Raw genomic sequence first — 23,422 nt, 5'->3', positions numbered from 1 at the left:
CACTGAAGGAGTGCGGCCTCGAAGAAATCCACCACCCTCCCTACAGTCCAGACTTGGCACCGAGTGACTACTTCCTGTTCTCAAACTTGAAGAGGGATCTCAGAGGACGGAGATTTCAAAACGATAGTGAGGTGCGAGAGGCACTTTTCCAGCATTTTGCGGACAAAACTTCGGACTATTTTTTCAAGGGTATAGCTAAGAATGCTGGTTGAAAGGTGTCAAAAGTGCATCGAAGTTAAGGGTGACTATGTCGAAAAGTGATACACTTGTTTCGTCACTATGACTATTAAAAGTTGGTCGGGCCAGAAACTTATGGAACCACCCTCGTAAGCACATACCTTCACCTTGTGCACGTAGTTCACTGTTACAACAAGAGTTCTTTCGAAGATATGTCCAAGAGTGGCTGAAATGTCTTGAGGCAGAGGTACAGAGGTTGCTGTGGTACTCAAACATTAAATATTACTGCCGGCGATGTTCAGCTGTAAAACTGCAATAGCGTGTAGGCGAGGTAATGTAGTATACTGTGTGCAACGACGTAGAATACTAGGCATGCTGAATATGATCCTTGTAATTCACAAACGCAGGGAAACAACCTTGAATCGTTGTACGCGGCGTTTGGAAAAGTCGAACAATATAACGGATGTAGGCTTCAACGCATATTGTGAAGCAAACCTTTCCTGCCGGACGTCGTGAGACATTACCGACAAAATGATCTCGTGTCAATCAAGAAGTTGGCGTCCTTGTATGCTACAGACGACGTAATATAAATGCCTGTTCTCTGTTTCCCATCTGTAGGACCTAGTGTAGCACTGTACGTCTGATTGTATTCCGCAGAAAGTAGATCTAGCTCGCAGCAATGTTGGTTGGCTACCTCCCGTAAATGTTCAGCGGATCTGCAAACTGAACGGAAATGACCGGTCTTGTTGCGAGCAAAACACCTTTGATATCTGGCTTTACAAGACGTAGAGTTCAATGGTTTTTCGATGTCGTACGTTGGCGGGCATGTTTTTCCTGATCCGTTTGTGAAGAATGTTTTCTTGAAAGCTTCCTCAATACCCGTTGTACAGCACCTTGATCGGCTTCATCGGCGAATTCCACAGATTCCATCTGTTGTCGTTGAAACTGTAGGGCAAACTAAACTGTTCGGTCCAACGTAAAAGAGTGTCTTTCCAAGTGACGAAGGTCACTAAGGATGAGGAATGTTTGTAGATTCAATTGATCTGGTACCGCAGCCTGGAATCAGACGTGGTCCCTGGTCTTGAACTTGTCGTCCCATAACGCCCGTCACTTCGGCTCGTGATTCGCCACGAGCTCTTGCCCGAGCCAACCAACGCGGCTTTTGAGCGCGCGAGCTTTAAATATAACTATAACGATCGCTATGTGAATGTTGAAGATCGAGACCCTGGACCGCACAAGCAAGTTGTCAAGCTACATCGTAGTCATCAATATATTCACTGGGCTGTTGCCGGCGTTGACGAAACCGACGCCTTTCGGCATTGGGGTTCACGGACGTAGAGTAACGTGCATCTCGAAGAGCTACTTTCATGACATCCTCGTCTGTAAAACCAGATGTCGTGGTAGTAGGTCGAGGCAATAAACTGAGGACCCTCGGTAAGGAGGCAGTGGTATAGAATCGCTTTGCGATCCTTCGACTGCGTGGCTTACCGGGCTTTGGCAAGAAGACTGGCGGCGACAGTAACCCAGATATTGAGTCGAAAGGTGCCTAGTAAGAACAGCATGATTGCAGCAGTTTTTCTCTCGTCGCCAAATTGTTCTGTGGTGTCGTAATACTATGAATACTAGCCCGACGTCCGGATCGTATACACGCTAGTCACCGTTCTTCTTTAAAAAAGAAGACGAAGTGGCGCATAGCAACCGTTCCACAGTTCCATTCTCGTGTACCTCTTTATTCATCCTCTTCTACGCATCACACTTCCGCGATACCACAGTACCACAGTAAGCTGTTCACTAACTTATCAACTGTCGTGGTTCTCGTCTCGTTGCAGCCCTCTGAGGTATATGGCAAGGCGAAAACTAGTACTTTCATCAACCTCCGACCACGTGCTCAGGTTGAGGGTTGGCATTCAGACTTGTTGTCCAAGAAGGCATCACTATTTGCCTTTGGACTTTCGCTTCCTCCATAGCAGAGACCAAATCCAGCACCGAATCCATGGAAGTAAGGTGCCTGCGGAAGCCTGACATTTCCTGGGGGAAAGTGGATCTTCTCTGAAGCCGCCATAACCCTAAACCGTAAACCCTTTAATATTTAGCCTGGTCACGATTGAACTCAAGAAATGTCTTCCGACGAGTGTAAACCTCTCCATATACGCGGATGACGTGTGTCTTGACTGTCGGAAATTCCCCGCCGGCAGTTCAACATCGCCTATAACGTGCATTAGACGCTATCGACAACTTGCTCTTGCATGCGGGGGTGGATATCACCCCTGAAAAAAAGCGCTGTCCTTCCTTTTACCCGAAGACAGACGCATAGGTTCCGACTCCGGGTCTACGATTGTCCCCTCCGACAAGTCATGTACCACAGGCGGCTCGGAGTCGTCTTGGACTGCAACCTCTCATGGAGATGGCACATTGACTACATCATCTCAAAGGCCCAGCGCTGGGGAAGAGTGATTCGCCATTTCGCCGGTACGCGCTGCAGCTGCACCGAGCGGTGTCACGTCGAGACTGGGAGGTACCCGGGTTCGAATCCCGGTGCCGGCTGTGCTCTCTGGGGTTTTTCCTGGGTTTTACTCAGACGCTTTCAGACATATGTCGGCACAGTTCCCTTAGAAGTCGGCCCAGGGCGCACATTCCTCCAGGGCGTGAGTCGTGACGTTGCCCACATACGTGAGGCCGACAACGGCAAGCCCTATCACCACCACCACCACCACCACCACCGAGCGGTGTCTTCGTGTAATACACAAAGCGCTTAATTGTCCCTGGCTCAATGTTATATACAGCTTGTCCGTCTTGCACGATCTATCACCGGCCACGTCTGAACACGATCGGCGCCCACTGGCCCGCGTGGCCTTGCGGACGTGCCTTGGTGTTCCGCGCAGCGCTGAGGTGCGGATGGTGATCGCCTATACGCCGGAGAAATTCCAATTGATATTCTCCGTAGAAGAGAAACCATCCGACACTATTTACGATTCCTCGCTCACCACCGGCGTCACCCTCTGGTGCAAAAGCTGCATAAGCGGAAGGACAGTAAGCTCCCGATATATGTTCAAGCTGCAATGGGCTGCATCCCTGTCTTTACTCTTGCCCCGACCGCCCCTTCAGTGGGACCGTACACACTGCGAAGCAAATCACTCTGGACCCACATTGCTAGCCTCAAGGGGCCGAAAAGCCAGATCTCTGTTCCTGTTCTTAAGCAGTCTACCTTAGAAACGATAGATACGAAGAGCAGAGGCCGCACTGCTGTATTCACACATGGCTCCTCCACGACGGATGGCTCATTCGCTGCATTTGTCATACCGGACGGGTCAACATCGTATGGGTTTCGCATGTCGCACCGTACTTCATCGACCTCTGAGGAGCTGTATATGCCACCTTGTTGTTCCTAAACTCTGCTTTGGACTACCTTCCTCGATGCTAGGTGTTAGACGCTAACTCAAAATCAGTCCTGCAATGCATAGGAAACGTTTGCATCCGCATCTTTTTCGCTCCGGTGATAGTGGGTATCCTCACCGTGCTCCTGATTCTGGGAGAAAGGGAACACCGGCTGACCCAACAGTGAGTCTTGGGGCACATAGGAACTCGAGGCAATGAGGTGACAGGTTTGACGGCTGCTGCGGCCCACTGTTAAACGCACAACCATGCCCATCATACTCTCCAACAGGGATAAGGTGCTCCAATTTGTCTGTGTTGCTGTAACCCTTGACCAGACAGCAATGGTGCAATGACTTCACTCAGTGGTCACTCCTCTATTCAGAGGACCCGACATTATCATTTAAGATGCCATGTGACTTCCCTTGCAGCTCACTTTCGTGCCGCCTACGACTCAGCGTCGCCTTCACCATTGTGTTCCGGAATACAGGCTGGGTCACAGCAACACGGTGCTGTGCTCAACTTGCCATGCCCCAGCTACGATTCGCCACATCATTGAGGTCTCCAACTGGTATACGTGCGGCCGACTGGTGCTTAAACGCTAACCTGAGCTCCTCAACCACAGACGATTCAGCTTGTCCAAACCCTTGACTCATGAAGCATTCCTGCGCATCAGTGCCGGTCTCTTCGCACTCTCTTTAACTTCGTTCAAGCTATCGGCCTCCTCTAAGAACTCTGTCATCTGTTTGTGGTCCCCTTTAATTCATCCTGTCACATTAACCTCCTTGAAGTGAAGTAGGGTCCTGCGACCACCCATCCCATGTCATAATCACTATTCATTCATTTATTGTCGTTGTTGTCGTGCCCAATCCCTGGGAGGTTTTCTAGCTGGGAGCAGCACACCGCTTTCGGTCATGGGGGATACAGCGTGGACGTGAGCACAGGCAGTGCGGAGATACTGTCAGGCATGTATACAGGCCTTGCTCTCGCAACCACGATACACCCGTGGAATCGACGACGTGCCTGCATCCATGAAATTTACTCCTGGCGCAGATTTGAAGCGCGACGGAACGCCAAGCGGCTGATATCGGGAGGCATACTACTCTTGTACGCTATTTTGTGTGTGTTTCTGCCGGCAGACCGTATATATGTTCGGCAGTATTACAGGTTCTGAAAGACTACGTTACACCCTAGTACGCTCTACGGACAGAACACACAGGGTGGCTCTTAGCGTTCGTTCATTTTGTTTACTTTTAACCAACACGCTCTTTTGGGTCTTGTACAGTATGGAAAACGTTGACACAGCACTTGTCCCTTTGGTTGGCCACGTAAACACCCCCCACAGACTACATAACCGGCAACAGATGCATACCTCCGGCTTTGACGACAGCATTGAAGATGCTCAGCGCTACTCCAAGCTAGCTTTCTCGTACAACATCTGGGATCATTTAGCCGGCCATTCGACACGGTGAAATATGCCTTTTGACTGATTTGTTTCACTTACGTTTCGTCCACCAGCTCGTTGGTATAGTAGCTTCAATATCACACTGACGACTGGGAGGTTCCAGGTTCGAACACTACCACCGACTGTACTCTCTGAGGTTTCCCACGGTTATTTCATGGTAGACTTTCCAGACGGACGTGCGCACATTTCTTCACGAAGTCGGCATATGACCCATCCCCCGCTCCTTTCTGCTGCCCTCTGTCCATCTGTCCACGTCTAACACCGCCACGGTGGTGGTGGTGGTGGTGGTGGTGATAGGGCTTGCCGTTGTCGGCCTCACGTATGTGGGCAACGTCACGACTCACGCCCTGGGGGAATGTGCGTCCTGGGCCGACTTCTAAGGGAACTGTGCCGACATATGTTTGAAAGCGTCTGAGGAAAACCCAGGAAAAACCCCAGACAGCACAGCCGGCACCGGGATTCGAACCCGGGTACCTCCCAGTCTCGACGTGACATGGCCAGCACGCTAACCACGGGACGGGAGCTGGTCACCGCCACGGTTGCCTCGCGGAGCTAACGCGGAATGAAATCAGGTTTCGTCCAATTAGCGGTGGTTCGAACACCTCAAAGCATTCTTTGTGTGCCGTGTTTCCAAAAGTCTCCTTCGAACCCAGTGACGCTCAGAGCTTGAATGAACCTGGCATGCAGTTGTCTTTCACTTTCCCTGCGCTTTATTTTAAGGGCGAATTTGTTTTAGTCACGCTCGGCGCAACCTACAACCGACAGAGGAAGAAAAAGCCTTCGATAACGCCGAGGAACACCTGCTGGAAGACTATAAAGGAATGACATGTATAGTGCGTCGTTTCAGGTGCATGCGCGGCACAATGCATCCCAGACGTGCGTGTTCTCACAGGGGACAAACCTCGTCACACTCGTACCTTCTCAATGATTGGTGTCGAGACGTGCATGGACGAACGTGCCGTCATACAGCGTGGATGTGACGTCATCAAAGTGTTTGGAAGTATAGCAGTGATTTCCGGGTCGGTATACTTTGGTCGCTGCCGCTTCAGGTTTCTTCAGCAAATTTGTTTGGAGATGCCGTTCGGAATCACGATAAAGCGAAATCAGGCAAATTCGTATGACCTACGTTTTATTTTTTTTCTTCCGCGTTAGCACTGCGATGCAAATGTGGTTATGAGCTGTGTACAGACGTAAAGAAACGGACAGAATTATAGGATACCGCATGGACGATAATACGCGTCCTGGAACGACTTCCGGTACCTATATCCATCTAAAAGGCAGCCGGAAAACTCAGGAGAGACTGGTTAGTAGTATTCGGAACCGCTATATACTTCCCGAACTCTAGCGTGTAACCTTAGGGCTACCACCAACGAGCGAATGCTCTCGACCACAACGCTGCTCAGAAGCCTCGCTCTTCTTGGGCCGACTTGTTGAGGACCCTGTGCGGATGTTTGGCTGAAGGCAGCTTCGGAAAACAGAAAGGCAAAAACGGAAATATAGTCCCCGGGATCCGAACACTCGTCAACTGTCCACGCAAATCCAGGACGGAGGACACGGGTGGCTGTCGTTTTAACCTGTGTCCTGTAAGCGGTATGTAACCTGGACGTTTTTCGAAGCTCCTGGAACACACGCCGAAGGGGCAACCCGAAATCTGCATAGTTATTATGCAGCGTGCTTCACGACGATGTTGTTATGCAAACGGTTGTCAGCTTTTTGACGTTGATCTTGCAATTCACGACTTCGTGGCGTATGCGAACCTACGTCCACGTGCGGCCTTAATAAACTGCCTTACTTCACGCTAATGAACGACTGGTAGTAAACAAAGATTTAGACGTTATAGCCATGAATTACGCTAGGGGACGTACTAAGATAAACAAATGTGACATATCAATGTACCCGCGTCATCACATCTGTTGTTTGGTGACCTTTATGCTGTTCGGATACTATTGGATAAAACGAAAGATATATCGTGTTGGAATCATACCTGGGTAGTAATGTCATTACTGTAATGAATTACTTTTCCTGGTAATTTGTCATGTAATGCATTACTTTCTACGTTATGTAATTTGTCTTTTTTAATTCCGAGTTAGCACCGCGAAGAAACTGTGGCTATGAGCGGCGTACAGACGTGGACAGATGGAAAGAGGACAGTGGGAAGGAGTGGGGGGTTAGTATGCGTCCTGGGCCGACTTCAGGGGGAACTATGCCGACATTCGTCTGGAAAGTCTTCGGAAAACCCGGGGAAAACCTCAGACAGCACAGCCGCTGACAGGATTCGAACCCGTGTCGCCTAGCTCCCAGTCTCGGCGTGGAAATTATGTAATTTGTAACGTAATTTAAGTACATTTGTGCAGTAATTTTAATGACATTACTCATTACTTTTTACAAAATAATCGAGTGCGTGTTCTGTGTTTGCACTTGGCAGAGAGTTGGGGACCGGCGAATTACGTGCTTCCCTTCGACAGGCCAGTTGCCCTAGTTAGGGCAGCCACAAACAAACGTTCTTCACGTCAAGGGTTTGTAGCCTCGGAGAATCATTGTTTGCGAGCCCCATCCTCCAGACAATCAGTTCCTGTTGTCGTGATATCACCTTCGTCTCTACCTTGTGGAACGATACGTCATACGTGGCACAATAGCCTGACATGTAGAAGAGACAAATAGAAGAATACAAGCTAACTGTTGTTAACATTTCTCAGAATTTAGAATTTCGGGGAAGGCAAGTTTCGTCAGTTTTTGTGTTTTTGTCCCTTGCGCCATCCACAAAACTCGGGAACATGTATGCCAATAATGGCGAAGTAATGATATTGTAATGTCATTACTTTTTCGCAGTAATTGTAATGTAATTTCAGTACAAATCAGTTGCAGTAATGAGTAATGTAACTTAATTAAATTCTAACTGTAGGAATGAGTAATGTAATTTCATTACGTTTTAGAAGTAATTTAACTGGGTATGGTTGGAATATATGTATAATATATGGTGGAAGTACAGTAAACCCTCGCTATAACGAAGTCCACGGGACCGAAAAGAAAGAGAAAAAAAAATGATAGAAACTGAGATGGATATAGAGGACCCTCTGTTCACAAACATGTGACGTCACGAGAAGACCGGTTCGAGATTATATTTTCCTTTGCTGGGCAAAAAGCGGGAAAACGCGTAAAACCTATAATGCCCATCAGCATGCTTGGCGCGGTTGTGTTACGTAATCAATGACGTAGGGGGCTCAAGTCGTCTATAAGCCGCAATTTGATGAAAGCGTCAGTGATAACGTCAGATAAGTTTGTTGATAAGCTCATTGGCGGCCTTTTAATTTGGGCGGCCCCTGGGCGGTGGGTGGTTAGTGCGGAGCCCGTTGGCAGTGAACTCTGGATAATCCAACAGACCTCTCCCTGTTACGAACAAATGACGTCAGATGGTACAACAGCGCCACCAACTTGGTAGACTGGAACTACTATAGTAAAAAAAAATCAATGAGTTACAAGGAAACCACGTTTAAATATACAACAACAACAACAACAACTTTATTTCAAACATAGCTTAAATATTAATATTATAAATATAGCGTTTAAATATATCTTTTGATGTTGCGAGATGTTTTTTTTAATTCCTTACATATTATTAGCTGTATGGCCTTGTTCTGCTCCATTCTACCGGTATAGCCCTATCTTTTCGGTGTCCCTTTCTAGAGCTTGCTACCGGGCTGTTCCCTCTTCTGGAGGCTGAAGGGCACGAGTTTCTCTCGGAGTGCATGTGGTGCCTCTTTACAAAGCAAGTGCGAACTAAGTCGTAATAACAAATCGCATTCCGCACAGGGTTAGGACATTGACTTTCAGACCGTGGAACTCTTGGGATGGAGCTTTCTTTTCTCTCCGCGGTGGACACGGACTGGGAACGCGAATGAAGCGACAGGAAAGCGACTAAAAACGTGACATCATTTGTGTGCACCACTAATACAAAGAAGCCACCCGTGACCGTTGTGACGGAATACGGCTTTGAGAAACGGCGCTGCTCTCCGCTCGCGCTGTTTCGGTTTCGCTATGTCTACCAACGTCATCATTACGTCACGGTGACGTTTCATCGGTAGAGGTCTATTCGATATGCACGCATTTCGGCCGGGACAGCGTCAATCTCTGATTGATAATGTAATCAAAAAATTAGGGAAAGAGGGAGACTTCAGTATAATGAACGAAGGCTTACTGAATATAATTCTCTTTGCGTATAGCGGTCGTAACTTTGTTAAGGGCCCCACCAACCAGAATAAGGCAAAGGACGGGCGAAGTCTCAAAAGGATTGTGGACAACCCTGATGATGATGTGCCCTGGCAGTACTATAAGACAGACCTGCAACTGTTAGACATGTATATCGCGAGACAGCAAGGACTCACGAATAACTACATCTTACAGAGCCGTCCGAGCGGTGGTACATCATCTGAACGACGCAAAAAAAAAAAAAATCGTAGAGATCCATGATGCCTTCACGAGAGTGCATGGTAGAAACATATCTACTAATGGCAAAAGGGCAAGGGTGCAGGCCAGCCGGTACATGGTGAAAAAATTGGACAGACAGAGGAGGGACGACACGACACGTTGAGAACATGTCGTGTCGTCCCTCCTCTGTCCCTTTCTCGGGTTCCAATTTTTTCGCCATATCTACTAATGCTTAGTGGTCAATAGTAATTAATACTTAATTAGAATAATTAAGTTCCAGCTGATTTACACGTGAGCTAAGTCAGCCTACATGATGCCCATTTCTACCACACACTCTAAGAAAAAAAGGAGTACTTTTACTCCTTTTGGGGAGTAATTGCATTGCCACAAAAAATAGTCCCTTTCGGGAGTAAATGCACGGGAGTAAATGAATGTCACAGAGTGAAGACCGCATTTCACGCGCTGTTGTAAGAGTCCCAGGTACATAATTGGTGCGCATGCATGAAAATACTTTGAAGCAAACCGTCAACCGTGATATATCGAGTGATATAAAATATTGCGCCATACTAGGGCACAATTTGCGAAGGAAGATGCGCTAACTGTTTCTTACTCTCTGTGGCTGGAAAATTGCTACTTGGTCTGAGTTATACAGCCTTATGTCGTTCAAATTGACCAAGGGCACATATTTACGTAGACTGTTGCATTCAGGAGACCACTCGCGAAGTTTAGTGACAATTTGCAGTCCTGGGGAGTAAATGTCGGGACTAAATGTTGGCTTAGGGGACTAAAATGGGGAGTAATTGCACACTAGGGGAGTAGAAGCTGCAATTACTCCCCGTTTTACTTCTTTTTTTCTTAGAGTGCACCTGGGCTTCCTCGTCGTACGCCCGTAATCCCCGACACACGGCGCTGGAAGCATAGAAGCGTACCCGTCATTTATCTGTCATGCTACGCAGGGAATCAATAGACTCTTGCCTCAAAGACGCACAAACATTCTGTCTGACGCACGCATGTTCGTCGACAAATTCAACTCATTACACTACGCTTCAAACATGTCGATACCCAGCGGATATCGAAAGTCTTGAGTATTCGAAGAACATTACGTCACAACACTATAGTAGCGAGGTCTCAATTCATTTGCTTCTATCACAAAGTGAACCTCAACAGGAATTAAGTATGCGCACATAGCGGGTGTTTTTTTTTTATATTTATTCGTTACAGAATTTTTATTCAAAAACTATCTGAGCAAAATAGATGCCGTTTTAGCACGTGGGTCATACGGCCAGGCGAACATCCTGTAAAACAGCGTTTGAAACTACATGGACGACTAATTAGATAAAATGCGTTAATCAACTTATTAATTAGGCGTCTTCTGGGAAATGTGAGATAGCAGAATTGGAGCCAGTCATTATTCAAATCCACAGTCCTTATTACATACCCTGTGAAGCGAACGTACTTTGAAACATAAATTGGCAAGTTTCGCTATGCAGATGAGCCGACAACAGAAGTACACGGTTTTCGAGCGCTGAAACGACGCAACCTTCGCCTTATCTGAGTCGGATAGCGGCATAGGTCGGCGAATTCATTCATGATCGCCTTCACCGACCTCATTCACCATCACACCATAGGGAATGACGTGAGGTTGAATGAAGGGCTGTGAGGTAAGGTGAGGTGAATGAAGTTGAATGAAGGGCTATCAGGTGAAGTGAGGTGAAGTTGAAGTTGAATGAAGGGCTATGGGGTGATGTGATGTTGAGGTTGAACGAAGGGCTATGATGTGATATGATGTTGAGGTTGAATGAAGGGCTGTGAGGTGAGGTGAGGTGAAGTTGAATGAAGGGCTATCAGGTGAAGTGAGGTGAAGTTGAACTTGAATGAGGGGCTATGGGGTGATGTGATGCTGAAGTTGAACGAAGGGCTATGATGTGATATGATGTTGAAGTTGAATGAACGGCTATGATGTGATGTGATGGGCTTTGAAGGTGAGGTGATTGTGCTATTTTCTGCGAATTTTGCGGCTTCCACTGCTGAAATGCCTGTGAAGTTTAAAACTTTTTCGTTGCCATCATGACTTCGTCACGAGCGACACGAAGGATAGTCCATATTAAAGGGCTCTGGTGCTACTTTTTGCCAATTTTGCGGCCTCCACTGCTGCAATTCCAGCGAAGTTTAAAACGTTTCTTTTTTTTATCATTTTGACATCGGTACCAACGATATGACGGCATTAATTCATATTAAAGGGACCCGGTTCTGCTTTTTAAGAATTTTGTGGCCACCTATGCTGCAATTCCAGTGAATTTTAGAGCATTTTGTTTGTTATCATTGTGACTTTTGGAACCAGCGATACGAGGGGTTGGACCTTTAGTTGTTTATATTACTGAATGAAATATAAAACCTAAAGCACAGCACAGTACCCCTTTATAACGCTCGATACCAACATCTCAATCAGTATCAATATCAATAACAATATCAATAACCAGTATCAATAACAAAGTCACACAAAGGGAGTGCCTCGTTGTTAGTCTTTCAAAAGTGACAACTGGCAGATCTAATCGTGTTTCGCTGCGATTGTAGTGAATGAAATATAAAACCCTAAAGCACAGCATTTCATCCCCTTTAAAATGCACGATCCCAACATGTTTGCCATCAGTGCCAAAGCGGTAACCGGTATGCAGCGAAGACTGCATGGTTCACAGTATACCCACAATAACAAAGTCGCGGAAAGAAAGTGCGGGTGCCCCTTAGAGTGTGCTATACCTCCCTCGTTGCAAGTCTTTCAAAAGTGACAACCAACGGATTTAATTTCGCTTCGCTGCGATTGCAGTGAATGAAATGTAAAACCCTAAAGCACGGCACATATCACCCCTGTAGGCACTGTCATCGCCTCGCTCGCAAGTTGTTTCTGACATCCGCTCACTGATCCTGACTGTGCACACACCTCCTCGTCACCTCCGGCCACTCCGTGTGGTTTCAGTGGGTGTGCCAAGCCACATTGGCTTGTCGGGAAAGGCATGTGCCGACGCAGCACACATCCGCCAGAGCTTTTCCTTCGACACCCACCTTTTCATGGAACCTTCCTCCACCGCACTGACCCGAAGATGGCCTTCACTGTGTCGCTACGGCTGTCTCGAAAGGAAGAGTCAGCTCTAGATCGTCTTCGCCTGAATGTTGCCCGTACTCCATCGTTCCTGTTCAAGATCAAGCAGCGTCCCTCTTCGGCGTGCCCCTCCTGCTCCACGGACGCCGACACCCATCATTTACTCTTGACCCGTCCAAGATATGCCGCTCCTCGGACCGCACTCACGCACCGCCTATCTGTCCTGGGGCACAGAGACCTCTCTTTGGCCACCCTACTGGGCCCCGTAGGGCAGAAGCAATGGGCTGTTACCAGAGCGCTATTATGCTTCCGGGGTGGCTCTGCACTCTTAAAAATGAACTTCACCGCATAGCACGCTCCTAGCCAACCATTATCTCGAATGATATCGTTATCTGCCCTGATTTGTTGAAAACAGGGGGCGTACGCCTTTTCTGTGACAATTATGAACAGCATAAGTGTCACAGAAATGGCGTACGCCCCCCCTTTTCAACAAATCAGGGCAGATAACGATATCATTCGAGATAATGGTTGGCTAGGAGCGTGCTATGCGGTGAAGTTCATTTTTAAGAGTGTGGGCTCCTAGACTGCCTCTGAGCGATCGTGCACTCATGCCCCCATGCTGCCCATGTGCCGCTTGCGTCTTTTTTTCTTTACAAGGAATAGCAAGTCGGCATCTGCCTGGCTGACCTTTCCTTTTTTCCCGCCTCTTTTTTTTTTCTTCTCGCTCGTAATAAACATATCCTCCCCTTTAAAATGCGCGGTACCAACATGCGGGCCATCGGTACCAAAGTGGTAAATGGTATGCAGCGAATTCGACAAGGTTCCCGCAAAAGCAATAACAAAGTCACGGAAAGGGAGAGCGGGTACCCTTTAAGTACCCTTTAAGCTGGTGCTGGTTTAAGGGCTCGCCGTTGGCGGCCTCACAGAGGTGGGCAACGTCACGACTGACGCCACGGGGGAATGTGCGTCCTGGGCCGACTTCTAAGGGAACTGTGCCGACATATGTCTGAAAAGCCCCCCCACTGACTTGGTTCTGAGAAATCAGCGTTCTTGCTGTTTTTCTTAGTCGCAGGCAAGGAAGCCAAGTTGCGCGTGCTCCCCTCTCCCCTTTGACTACGTAGGACATACGGGACATTTCCTCTTTTGAAAGAAAGTCCGTTTCGTGCAACCCAATAAACAACTATGTTTATGTCATTTTCTGCCAGTGGGACCAGAAAGACGATTACGTGACGGGTGACTGCTACGAGAATTCATTACGGCGTACTTTATGGCAGTCTCCGCAGCCGTCCTGCAGCGTGATAAGTGTCGTGATAGATAGCGCTGAGTTCTATTCAATAAGCATACAAGGCGATTATTTGTGTCGGTGTGACGAAACAGCCCTCTCACAATGACGTCAGCAACGCTGCCACCAGCACACAGGTCTACATGATCCATGTCCATGCTAGAAATGGATTCACATATGGAACCGGACTTCTTCAATATTCGAATCTGCAGCATTAAAATTATTAACTTGTACCTGTGCCGCCATCTGAGATAAATGCTCGCTACCAGCAGCCAGCATGTCGTCTCGCTGAGCAAGTGCTGCCGTCTGTTGCGCCGCGTTCGCCTTACTGCGAAGAGGGATAAGATTGGTTTTGCGAGAGGTCGTTCTGAACATTCCGACGGTTCTATGCTAGTTTCGAGCTTTCATTCTTCTGCGCAGTGTTCCGTGACACTCGCGCAGACCATATAGCAGCATTATAATTCTGCACGTGCATCTATATGCATAACATGGCAAGTTTGACCTTTTTGGACACAATAGGACTTAGATCCTTCTTGTGAAGGGGCTCGTTATTTCATTCATCCCCCACATCACCACCACCAATGGGGTAGAGTATCGCCCACGGCGATGAAACTCCCCATTCATCATCTAAAAATAAAGTTGTTGTTGTTGTTGTTGTTGTTGTTGTTGACATGGCAAGCGACCACGCGGCCATATCATTGTGCGCCATTGATGCTGGTACGTTGACTGATGCGGCTATTTACCGTACAAATCGTACTCGACTGTTCACTGCACCGCACCGACCTGGTACGAAATGAGCCTTAAAAAAACGCACTTTAATCAGTGCTATGCAAAAGCAGTGAAAAAAAAAAGTGATCTCTGGGTAGAGAGAACAACTGTGGTCGACCGGTGGATTGGAATCCTCATGTCTCACATTGTATTCTTCCAAAATATTGTTTTTCTTATGTGGTGCGGAAGTATTATAAAATTTATTTCTATATAGTTTTGAGAAATATGATATATCATATTGTGTCGTACGATATATCATATGACACACGCCTGACAGCATTGCTCCTCCAAACGTTGGTCTCCATTTCCTCACCAGCTACTGGCAGTCTTCCAACAATGGAGGAACGAATCAGTCAGGAGATTGCGCACCTGCTGCCTTCTCCAACGACAATTTTAGTAAAACGAAATCGGCGAAGGATGACATGACCAACGAGCGAGGTCACGGTGGATTTTCTGGGGAATGATTTTAGTCGTTCGGATGTTTGGCTGTTGGAACGTTAGCTGATACTCACCGCGCGGTGTCTAAACCCGTGCCGGCATGTCATGCTCGGCAAAGACTCAATGCAGATAGAACATTGTGTTGTCTACATACAGAGGTCTGAAGTACTTAGTCACTGAAGTACTCTGAAGTAGTAGTGAAGTTTGGAGACGGCTGAGCGTCGTAGTGGCTGTAAGCTAGAGCACTGCACGGGCCCGGGCCCCCGACCCGGCCCGCGGGCCGGGCTGGGCTTGTTATTGGCTGTGTGCTCCGGGCCGGGCCGAGCCCGGGCCGACAAAATACGCCAGCACCACGGGCCGGGCCGGGCCCGGGCCGTTAAAATACGCCACCACCGCGGGCCGGGCCGGGCCCGGGCCGACAAATATGTTCCCAAGAGTCAGGCCCGGCCGGGCCACGCAGCTAATTCCACACATTGGAGATGCATTAGTTCATATCATCATGCGCTTGCGTCATTCCTGTGCATATTTTGGAAAGACAAGCAAAGGGTAGTGCATTATGCATATGATTCGACCGTCTAGAACATTCTCCAAGCCACTTTACATTGCTCCTCACTCCTCACATATTTCACAATCACTCTGGCAAAGCTTGGTGAGAGGGATAGGGACTGGGAGAAGCAGTTTGTCGACAGCATGCTCTATCTCCGCAAAATCTTGACAGTGTAACGATAACGCCCCGTGCGTTCTGGATTTAATTTGGTCTCGTGCGGTTACGGTGTTAAACCGCCATCACTTGTATGTTTGTCTTCTCTCCTTATAAATTTACTTATAAATTTGTTTGATAATCGCCAGAAACGCGTACGTCGCGGCTGGAAATACTAGGCCGGGATCTACTCGCCGGGTCACCGGGCCGGGCCGGGCTCTATTTGCTTAGACGCCGGGCCGGGCCGGGCTCTAGTCACTGGGTCACCGGGCCGGGCCGGGCCGGGCCGCATAAAAATATGAAGGTCCGGGCCCGGGTCGGGCCGGGCCATTTTTCGATGCGCCCGGGCCGGGTCGGGCCCGGAAAAGTCGGCCCGTGCAGTGCTCTACTGTAAGCTATAATGCAAACGTAAGGAGCCATATTCCTTCTCTTTTTTTTCTTCTTCTTCTTCTTCTTTTTCTATCACATCACATCCTGAGTTACTTTTCAGATTTACTTATCAACTTACCAACAATCAAAATGGCGGTGATGAGAAGGGCTGTTGAAACGCTGATCCCCAGACGGCGCCGTGACGCAAAGCATACTTTCGGTGTCGGCGCATTCTCTGTCGTGACGTAGTGTGATGCGTGTGATAACCCGTGCTCGAGTAAAGAACTGCAAGAAATATACTTGTCCGTCAACCCTAACAGAGTCACTCCGGTGGAGAAATCAAGAAAACAGATGCGCTGAAATTATACTGCGGCGCCAACAAGTGCCGGCTATATGGTTCGATCGGTATAAGTATTCGGCAGTTTCGCCGTTCGCGCACTACTTGTTGCGACGTAGAGTGATGTGGCCAACTATTGTGCACCCGATAGGAACAAGGGCAGGGCGGCACATAAAAGCGTGCCGTCGTTAAGGTAAGCATGAGCATATATTTTTTTTTTCATTCTGCGTTAGCGCCGCGAAGCAACTGTGGCTATGAGCGGCGTATATAGATGTGGACGCAGATGGAGAGACGACAGCAGGAAAGAGTGGGCGATAGAGGGGGTTAGTATGCGTCAGGGGCCGACTTCAGGGAGAACTATGCCGAAAAGTCTTCTTTCGTCCGGAAAGTCTTCGGAGAACCCAGGGAAAACCTTAGATAGTACAGCCGGTGGTAGGTTTCGAACCCACCATGCACCTCCCCAATCTTCAGCACGACCTTGGCTACCAGCAACGAGCGTGACGTCACAACCCTCTCGGCCATGCCGCTGGTGACTGGCTATATAGAATGAGAGACAGGAATGAGCGAGATGGATTGTACAAGAAGAGGGAAGTCCGACACGAAGTTGGTTACGAGACGTCAGTCGGAGTTGGTAGCCGTAACCGTAGCCGTAGCCGTGGTGGTAGCCGGTAGACCGTAACGGGAGCGATGCGCGAACCCCGACGGCGTCTTTTAAACGTATATCCTGCAAAGCACGACGGATAAGAAGTAGAGAAACGCTTTCATCGTCACACTGTCTCCAAGTGACGTATCGGGAGTCACGCCATCGGAAGGGCGGATGATTGGTGAGAGACATAAATGTCCACGCTCAGCGAGAAAGCGTTCGCGTGTTAGGCCTAAACGAGCGACCAGCACCTGATTAACGAGGCTCGTGCACTTGGCTCTGGGCAAACCGAATAATTTATGTGGCAGTCGATTATCGCGGACCGAAAGGTTTTTCGTACACTGGTTCGATTCAGTTCTTGTTGCTGATCGAGAACTAGATGCCGATAACGAAGTTAGGCAAGGGTATTTCCTTGAGCCCGAGGAGAACACAGAACAACACAGAATGGGTCAGGCAGTACAAGAGTCATGAGTCTTTTGAGTCTCGTGCTTTTCGGTCCGTTCTGTGTTCTCCTCGGGCTCAAGGAAATACTTACCCTTGTCTGGCGGCTTACACCAGGCCGCTTGCACTCCTCTAATATGTTCAACGAAGTTCGCTGTGACTATCTCATTGTAATTATGGGCGTTCCCAGGATTTTTTCTAAAGGGTGGGGGGTGGGGGGAGCAAACGTGCAAACCCCCACCCCCTACCATTTTTTTTTTTTTTTTCTGGAGGCGGACATTGCGCACTGTGTGGGTGTCCAGAGGTTCATATTATGACATCTGAGGATAATCATTACGACATATGACTAAAGAGTGCACTATTTTGACGAGCGACTTTCGAGTTCCAGGGGGGGGGGGGGGCACGGCCCTCTTGACCCCCTCTCAGTACACCCATGATTGCAATACGTCTATTCTGGAAATTCCGATGCTGTGCCGTACCTCAGAATCGCTGGGCGATGCCTTGTGATGCCTCGTTAGTGCTTTGGACACGATCTCTTTTCGTTATAGGTCAGCAGGGGTTCAGGAGTTGACAAAGATGTGCATGTGCACAAAGTGGAGCCCTCCGAGGAACTGGGCATTCCAGCAAACGATCCAGGAAAGGAAAACCTGAGGCAGCACAATCGGCGGTAGGATTCGAAGCCACCACCTGCAGGTCCTTGACATGAGCTTGGCATGACCTCGGCCACGCTGCTGGTCATGCGTAAATTATGAAATATTTTACATAGGCAGTATGGCGTAGGTGCAGAGTAGCTGGTGGATAAACTTCATGATAGACAAGCTTGAGGGATGGGCAAAGACACGTGAGCTATTTTGAGCCATCGTTTTGAGTTTGAGTTTGAATATATACACGCACAAAGGAAGATATTGAATTCGTCACCTGAAGAATTCTGCTACTCCCACGCCGATCCCACTAAATGAACCCCATAGAAAGGAAACAGAAAAATGAAGAGATGAAAAGATAAAAAGCCATAAAAAGATAAAAGGATAAAAGAGAAGAGCCATCGCGTTGTGTTTTGTTTACGTGTCTTTGTCCACGTTCCTCAGGGTTGCGTATCACGGAAATATTTTACGTGGTCATTTAGAAATCTAGAGGAATCAGCTTTTTGTAGTTTCAGCCCTGCTGCCATTCAATAGACAATTAGCACCACAAAATTTTATGTCCTTATCGGAAGAGTGCAAAAGGCGGACGAGAAGAACATGTACGTTTGCCGAATAAATCTCATTTTTGCCTGTCCCGTGTGTGCTTTCGTTCTCCTCTTTACTTACTCCCATACCTACGACCAAGACGCCCAATGTATTGCTTGGCTTAAAATTTTAAATGTTTCCTAGCTTCCTCGTTTTTACATCTAGTCGGTAACTCTTTTGCGGCCCCATGTGACCAAGTTGTATTTATCGCTAAAATGCTATTGCGCTCAATAAATTTCCTTAAACAGCTCTTTTGGCAGACAATTGTTTTTTTTTGTTTTTTTATGAATTTTGGGAAGGCCTTTTCCCCGTAAGTGGGTGAAATGTCTCGCAGAACAACACCTAACCACATGGTCATATTGTTATTCTTTCCACGTAACACCTCAAGGTTCTTGCAGTTGTCTTATGACAGAAGAACCAACTCCTCCAAAAACAATATCCCGTGGCACGGTCATCAACCACTTTCACACTCTTTGTTCCTGTCTATCACTGTCCCACATTCCTCATAACAGAAGCCAAGGTAGGACCCATGGCCTCATTCCTGGACCTGGGCATCAGGAGGATAACGTCAACGGTCCCCTGGTGAGTCAACTATCCTTTGTAGGAGTCGATGCCCTGCGGGCAGGTGTGTGCCAGACATGACGTCATAGGTTGTTTGGGTCGCTTTTGGTCAGTTTGGCTGTAACTGCTGAGGAGCATAGTTGTGCCCACCCGACGTCCAGACATCGCCATGCGGGCTCCATGCATCGTGTTCTACGCCATGATGGCCGTCCTGGGCCTCAGCCTCCTCTCGGCTCTTTCCATTATTATGGGTGAGTTTGGACTGTTCATCATTCTGATGTAATGCTTAATTCATAGTTAAAGTATCATTCGTGTGTTCTGCATTTTAGAGGTACTTAAGGCTACCCACAGCGATCTTAAGTTCCAGCAGTTTTATTTCATATCCTCGTGACGTTGTTTAATTCACTATTGGTATGTTGGGTAGAATTCATATTTGACTCCTAGTGCCAAGGACACGAGGACGACACGAGCAACCAAACACCGCTTCGCTTTGGTTGTTCGTATAGACCTCGTGTTCTTAGCCGCGGGTTTCAAAGGCGCAGGAGGTGAGCCTAGAAATGCAAGAGGGAGGCCGCGAAAGGGCACTTCCGGCGTTCAGTGTATAGCTTTCTTAAGTGCCCGGTCATACGCAGAGCGAAGCACGTGGCCGAAAGTCCCTTTATACGTGTTGCCCACGGAAAAATATGTAATCAACAGTACCTACTCAGTAGGTATTTGCTCGCTTGTTGACCTACCTCGTGCCTGAAAAATTCATGCAGGGTCTGTTGGGATTGAGGTGGTCTTCTCGCTCTGTTTCCGCATCTGTGATATGTGAATCCCTTCCAGGTCGAGTTTGGGTCCTTGTCGTCTGCATAGTTTTAGGTGTACGACTTGCGGAAAGTTCCCGGCACTGGGAATCTTGTCGCTTATAGTGCGAAGTTGCCCATGGCCACATTTGTTGTTCACAGACTGTACTCTACGAAAATACCAAATCGATTTGATTGGTGTGTTTGATGCTTTGTTAGCCCCCTTTGATATATGCGTCACCGTCTCCCATAATGACACGCTCATGACACTTGCCCCTTTTTTTTTCACCTTCCAGCTCCGCGCACAACGACCCGACAGGCTCGCCGACTGCTCCTGCTTGCAAGGCCTCGAGGTCAGTTAGAACTTTCAACGACCATCAACGCTGTGACTGAGGCAACTGCGCCCTCGACCTCGGTCAGCATGGAACAAGCCACAACTACAGTCTTTTCTGCGCGCAGCATCGTCCCGAAGTTCCCTTCTGCGCTTCATCTTCCAGCAATCATGGCGGGTCTATTCCTCTTCTGGTTCCTGCGTGCTGTCGGTCTGCTACCGGTTCTAGCCGTCATTACAGCGTTTCTTTTGCCCCTGCTTACTCTGTCCACGTTCTTCGTCGTGGACCCCGAGTACGCTGTAAGGCTCGAGGATCTCGTGCCAACCGTCCGACGGTCCTTCTCCGCCCTCCTGAAGGATCTCGGCCGGTACACCGTTGCTCGCACTGAACCATCTTGTTCCGCACACATTCTTTGCGAATTCAAGCAAGTTCTCTTGGAACAGCTGCGGCTCAGGTTGGACGTTTCGGGAGTTCCGGTTGCGTATTCCGAGGCCATCGAGCGTCTCATCAATGCTTTTGGGAGCTGTCACCACGTGCGGGAACAGTGTGGCGAGGGGACGTGGTCGTCGATGCTGCGCGGATTACGGCAATGACGTTTCCGCCGTGTACTTCGTGTAAGCTTGTATCGCGCCTGGTTAATATTGTGGAAGGACTCGTGCTAATAAAGCTGGATCTGAACTTTCTATGTTATTGCCTGTCGTAGTTTTTCTTCGGGATTCATTAGGCCCCATAGCTAGATAATCCACGTCAATGGTCTCAAACACGCGGGCCGCCTGTAGCTCGCGATTATCTATGCTGTGTCCCGAGGGCACTTCACCACGAACTGAATAAAACTACAGTCTATGAAAATATTATCGAAGAACGTGTGTGAATATTATCGAGGTAGGGGTAAAACGACGTTCTCAGGCATTCTGAGTGCACGTCGGGAAAACGAGGCCGAAAGAAAGAAAAGCAGTGTTGTCAGCACTCAGCAGGCATGCACCAGTGCAGACATAATAAAACACATACAGTAGCAGGGCGAGGGCTTTCTCTCGACTTCTCTTCCTCTTTTTTTTTTTTTTTTTTTTTTGTTCTCTTCAAGTTTGACAAGCTTTTATTTTTCTTACTTTTTCTTTTTTTTAAGGCTTGGCATGCCTACGGTAATACAAGGGTCGTTCAAGGTTGACCGATACTCTTGCTCGAGAAAAATCAATGAGTAAATGTGCTTGAATAAAACTTTCGGATGGAAAAGTCCAAACCTTCTAAGGTCATCGGCACGTGCAGCAGCGGCAGCTATCATGGCGGCGTTTGTATACAGCGATGGTACAGCGATGCATAATCAAGTTCCTTGTGATGGCGAACGGCGAACCAGCTGAGATTTTGCAAAGGTTGCAGGCACAGCGTACGAATGGTGCAGACAGTTTGGCGAAGGACGGGATATGGTGGACCCGTTTGTCCGAGTGCAGTACACCAGTGAACATCGCAGGCGTTGAGCATATTCAGCCATATCCTTGTGAACCTGCGAGTAACAGTTCGCGGGGACATCACACTTGTCAGTTGACCTCAGGCATAAAATAAAATAAATAAATAAAGTTGTTGTTGTCGGACTAAGCGGAAATGTAGAGGCTGACAGAGTGGCTGCTGCTGCCAGACCATGCCAGACAGTGGTACCGAGTATGTTTGACCCCTGGTGTCAGGAGGGCATTTTGTCGACGATGATACAACCAATGGCAACTGTGGTTGGCCACGCTGAAAGCGGGCAGCGTCACGACTAAGACGCAGGAAAAAATAAATAAAACACTACACTACACTATAGGCGTGATATAAGTCGCGTTTCCTTTAGAAAGGCGACCAGCAGCAGCAGTAGACCTCATGGTACGCAGCTGTCAGCCGCTCCTCAATGTTCTAAAACTTCTCTGTGGCAAGTCTTGGGGCAATCATCCTCGGTCTATGCTTTCACTATACAAAGCCCTCATATTAAGCCGCACGAACTACACCCTTTCCTTCATTGACCCCTCTCCCACCAAGTGGCAGCGCCTAGAACGACTTCATCTCATCGTCATTCATGTAGTTGTTGTTGTTAATTGAGCAACGCGAAGCTCCCATAAGAAGCCAATCACACGCGTTCTTTTTGTTTTGTCTGTTTGTTCCCCACGTGCTACAGAGGCGTTCCCGTTGTTGGCCGCTATAGGCTGTTGATGACAGATGCACGACGGTAGTCTTTAGTCAGTTTGTTGTCTTTTTATTAAGTGTTGGCACCACAAATGAACTGCTGTCATCTGTTGTCACACGTTTCGCTATAATGCTTTCCAGAATACTTCTCGCGACAGATTGTCGGCTCAGTCCACCTTGGAGTCTACCCAGGACGCTCCCTAACTCCCTGTTTCCTACTCCTTCCGACTGTCCTTGTCCACTGTCCTTGTCCTGTCCGACTGCCCTTGTCCTTGACCACTCTTAGCCACAGTTGCCTCGCGGTTCTAAAACGGAATTTTAAACGAAACCTTGGAGCTACCATCAATGAGGGTCAGATCCGCTATACCCATCAGATGCAACTTTCAGTGTATAGACCCTATTGCTCTGTCGCTGCTGTTCAAAATGGACCTGCAAGCCACCCCCCGATATGTTCTACCTCTGAGGAGGGACATTCGACACCTTCTTCTTGACTGTCGCCGTTTCACGACCTTCCGCGACACGCTCAAGTCTCGCCTGATGAGCCTCGGATACTCGAACATCTCTCTTGAAACGTCACTTGGCACACGTAGCGGTGGTACAACCGCAGCGCTTCTCCACTTCCTGCTGGATATCGGTCTCCTCAGCAGCCCGTGACATGGTGGGTGGGACGGTGGAAGACCTGTGACTCCACATCGCTTGACTCTGACTACCCCAGGAACTTGATTACCCACTAAGAAACTATTTACTAAGGAATGGCAAGCCGTATCCTTTCTGGCTGACTTTTCCTGCCAAAATACACAGATCTCCCCACCCTCTTAAACGCAAAGCTGCTGCTTCCATTGTCTATCCACGA

The 23,422-nt window shown here is 48.2% G+C and overlaps 1 protein-coding gene across 1 annotated transcript; it reads left to right on the top strand.

Moving 5' to 3' along the window:
• Positions 1-19,419: 19,419 nt before the first annotated feature.
• On the top strand, positions 19,420-21,059 carry LOC135397560 (uncharacterized). The gene is made up of 2 exons (XM_064629158.1): positions 19,420-19,552; positions 20,383-21,059. The coding sequence occupies exons 1-2, from the start codon at positions 19,471-19,473 to the stop codon at positions 21,009-21,011; spliced, it is 711 nt and encodes a 236-aa protein (XP_064485228.1). The 5' UTR covers positions 19,420-19,470; the 3' UTR covers positions 21,012-21,059.
• Positions 21,060-23,422: the final 2,363 nt, after the last annotated feature.

Source organism: Ornithodoros turicata, chromosome 6 (assembly GCF_037126465.1).
Source record: "Ornithodoros turicata isolate Travis chromosome 6, ASM3712646v1, whole genome shotgun sequence".
NCBI classification, from domain to species: Eukaryota; Metazoa; Arthropoda; class Arachnida; order Ixodida; family Argasidae; genus Ornithodoros; species Ornithodoros turicata.
The sequence above is the reverse complement of the archived record's forward strand: the minus strand, read 5'-3'. Positions and strand labels throughout refer to the sequence as shown.

Excerpts from the sequence above, each read along its gene's own strand:
- LOC135397560 (XM_064629158.1), top strand. The coding sequence starts at position 19,471 with ATGCGGGCTCCATGCATCGTGTTCTACGCCATGATGGCCGTCCTGGGC. Across the intron at positions 19,553-20,382 it reads GGCTCTTTCCATTATTATGG|CTCCGCGCACAACGACCCGA; the intron begins GTGAGTTTGGAC and ends TTCACCTTCCAG.